General features: G+C 36.5%; 2 protein-coding genes across 2 annotated transcripts in view; both read left to right on the forward strand.

Annotated features, from left to right (window-relative positions):
* The window catches only part of LOC112143034 (calpain-5), a 115,461-nt gene that overhangs the window by 86,716 nt on the left and 25,009 nt on the right, over positions 1-3,736 (forward strand). The gene's annotated exons all lie outside the window — the stretch shown is intronic.
* Positions 3,236-3,736, forward strand: LOC112143031 (the record flags this gene model as incomplete). Its single annotated transcript, XM_024266769.2, is given in 1 exon segment — positions 3,236-3,736. A coding segment is annotated over 1 exon segment (472 nt), but the record flags the coding sequence as incomplete, so codon positions are not given.

Below are 3,736 nucleotides of genomic sequence, written 5' to 3' on the forward strand. Positions count from 1 at the left end.
GGTCGCAGCACCTGAATTTGGACACAGCCTATGATAGGGAAGACTAAACAGTCATTTTCTGACAGTAATTATTACAGTTCTGACTTATCAGAGTCAGTGAACGCACCAGGACTGAAGTCCCCCCTCGTCGATTTTAATTGGTCCTCATGTTAGCCCCGCCCCAATGTGCCACAAGAGGGCCAGAAGTTTTGCAACTGAAACTTTCAGATTTGTTGGAGGATCCAAGATGGCGGAGTGAGCGGACGTGCTTTGTGGGCTCCGATGTTATTACCGTTTAATAAATGTCCTTAATAGTGATTTTTGTGCATTCTGTTACTAAGAGCACTTCAAGTTTGTTTTATTTACCTATCCTGGATCTTCTGAAAGTTGTGGTAAGCGCCTTATACTTCCACAAACTACTTTTACCCCCCTCTACGTTCGGGAGAAGCTAGCGTGAACTAGCTAAAAATGAACAAGCACAATTATACTATGGCCGAAAATCACAAGATTTGTGAGGAAAATGAGGCCGAAAACAGAAGAAAACATGGAAATATCCAAAGATAAATTAGTAAACCTGGCGCATACTCCAATAAAAGCTCCTCATCCTAAAAAGCAGAAGAAAGGGACCGGGCAGAACCCACGGGATGAAACCATTTTTGACACGATCCTGCAGGCCGTTACTACCCTGACAGAAAAGGTGGACCACCAAACAGAGCTGTTAAAAAAGTTTGATATAAAAATTGAAGCAAACTCCGAAGCTATAAAGAAAAATAAAGAAACTATCGAACAGATGGAGAAGAAAATGTCTGATCTTAACAGCGACAACAAGCGGCTGAGGGAGGCGGTGGCCGAGCACGCCAGATACAAACGAAGATGGAACCTGAGGCTGAACGGTCTGGCGGAGAAAGACGGAGAAGACATCAGAGAGACGGTCATCAGCATCCTGACCCGGGTGGTTCCTATCCCCGCGGACCGGTTGCGGGAAGCAGTCGACACGGTTCATCGTTTGGGAAAAAAGGGAAATCCAGCAACTTCCAACAACACGCCGCGGTCAGTTCTCCTGCAGTTTGTGTCCAGAATGGTCCGTGATGACGTGTGGAAGCGATCGAGAGAAGCGAGAGTCTGTAAGGAAATGCACATCTCCAAGGAAGATCGAGAGGCGAGAGCCAAGCTGTGGCCGCTGGTCCAAGAGGCGCGGAAGAGGGGCCAGAGGGCGTACCTGAAGGAGGGATATGCTCTGATCGATAATCAAAGAGTGGATTCAAAATAAGAGTTTGTTTTTTTTCTCCCTTTTCTTTATTTTATTTTTTTTTTCTAATATGAACGCACCTTAAACTGACTGGTAAGGACAACTCTGTTCATTTCTGCCCATCGTTGAGCTTGTTTCTTTTTCCATAACTATCCAGGTATGTTTTCTATTGTTTCTTTAAATGCAAGGGGGCTAAAAAATAATGTTAAGAGAAAAGCTATTTTTTTGTTTTGTAAGGAGCAAAATGCAAGTTGTGTTTTTTTGCAAGAGACTCATTCAGATGAAGAAGATGTTAAATTTTGGAAATCACAGTGGGGTGACTCAATTTATGCCAGTCATGGGACCTCTCATTCTGCTGGTGTAATGATTCTTTTAAACAAGTTTCCAGGAAAAGTGGTTGATCATTTTGAGGACATTCATGGACACTGGTTGATTGTGATAACAGATTTTAATGGTGACATTTTTATTTTGGTTTGTGTTTATGGCTATAACGAAAGAGCAAAAAATAAAACTTTAATTTCAAGCATATGCAAACATATTTTGGATTACAAACATTCTTATTTGACTGATAAAGTTATTTTTGGTGGTGATTTTAATTTGGTGCCAGATCTTTGGTTAGATAGAAACCCACCTAGAGGTCTATGCCACAAATTTGATGACATTATTGTTGAACTAATGAACAGTGCAAATTTAATTGATTGTTGGAGGGTAAATAATGCAGGAATTAGACAATTTACATGGTTTAATTCTTCAGGAAATGGTCAGTGCTCAAGACTTGATTATTGGCTAATATCTGCTTCACTGTTAAATTATGTTGATAAGTGCTCCATTTCTGCTTCACCCTTAACTGATCACTGTGTCATCTCACTCTCTCTAAAAAATATTGATTCAACCCCCAGTTTATTTCGGATTTGGAAATTTAATAACACTCTTTTGGATGATTCTGTTTTTTGCAGTAAAGTTAGACAATTAATACTGGAAATTGACACACTGGAAATGTCACCTGTGAGTAAATGGGAATGGTTTAAATTTAAAGTTAAAGAACTTGCAATTATGATTAGTAAACACTTATTAAGAAGAAAAAGACAAAAACAACATGATATCATAACAAAAATCAATAACCTCTGTGGTAAGATGGACTTGTCAACTACTGAAATGGCTGAATTTAACCAACTTCAAAAGGATTTGGATATTTTATATACAGAAAAAGCCAATGGTGCCTTTGTACGATCTAGAGCTCGTTGGATTGAAGAGGGGGAAAAAAATTCCTCATATTTTTTCAATCTTGAAAAACATAGACAACTTAAAAAGCAAATCAATAAATTATCAATCAATAATGCAGTAAATGAAAACCAAAACCAAATAAATAAAGAGATTCAGGACTTCTATTCCAATTTGTACAAATCAAGTCATTCTGAAATTAATTCCTCTAATTTTTTTCATAGTCTTAATGGATTAGAAAAAACTCTTGATCCTGAATTCAAAAAAATCATGGAAAACGATATAAAAATTGAAGAGATGGATGCTGCTATACAAAAAATGTCTTGTGGCAAATCTCCTGGCTTGGATGGACTGACAACAGAATTCTACCAGTTCTTCTGGAACGATATCAGACGATTGTTATATGACGCTTTCATAGAATGTATTTCAACTGGCAGTCTTTCCAACACAATGAGGCATGGGTTAATAACTTTAATCCCTAAACCTAATAAGGACATACTATTTTTAGATAATTGGAGACCAATCACTTTGTTATGCAATGATTATAAAATCTTAGCTCATATTTTTGCAGAGAGGTTAAATAAAGGACTCAGAGATGTAGTGGATGAATGCCAATCAGCCTTTGTTAAGGGAAGAAGCATTCATAACCATATTAGGTTTATTTTAGATTTATTAGACTATTCTGATATTGTTGATCCTGACATTTTGATTTTATTCCTTGATTTTTATAAAGCTTTTGATACACTGGAACATTCTTTTTGTTTGATACTCTAAAATTTTTAGGGTTTGGCCAAAAATTTTGTAATATCATTAAAATGCTTTATAATAATATTTATAGTTCGGTTTCTTTAAATCCAGGTGTTACTCCCCAATTTAAAGTTAATAGAGGTATTCGTCAGGGTTGCCCCATTTCCCCTAAACTGTTTATATTAGCCACTCAATTACTGACACTTCTTATGGAGCATAGACAAGATATTCAAGGAATTCGAATTTTCGATAAAGAATTCAAAATCAGTCAATTTGCGGATGATACTGCATTATTTCTGAAAAATAGTACAATGATTGGTAAAGCTCTTCATACAATCCAGTTCTTCTCCAAGGCATCAGGCTTAACACTAAATATTAAGAAATATGAAATTCTCCCCATTAATTCTTGCCAATACCAAGTTATAGAATCTATTAGAGTTGTTAATGAAGTAAAGTATTTGGGCGTGTTGATATCTAAAGATTTATCAAAGAGAGAAGAAATCAATATTACTAAGAAATTAACAGATATGAAAAGAAATT

The sequence above is a fragment of the Oryzias melastigma genome, linkage group LG14, assembly GCF_002922805.2.
Source record: "Oryzias melastigma strain HK-1 linkage group LG14, ASM292280v2, whole genome shotgun sequence".
NCBI classification, from domain to species: domain Eukaryota; kingdom Metazoa; phylum Chordata; class Actinopteri; order Beloniformes; family Adrianichthyidae; genus Oryzias; species Oryzias melastigma.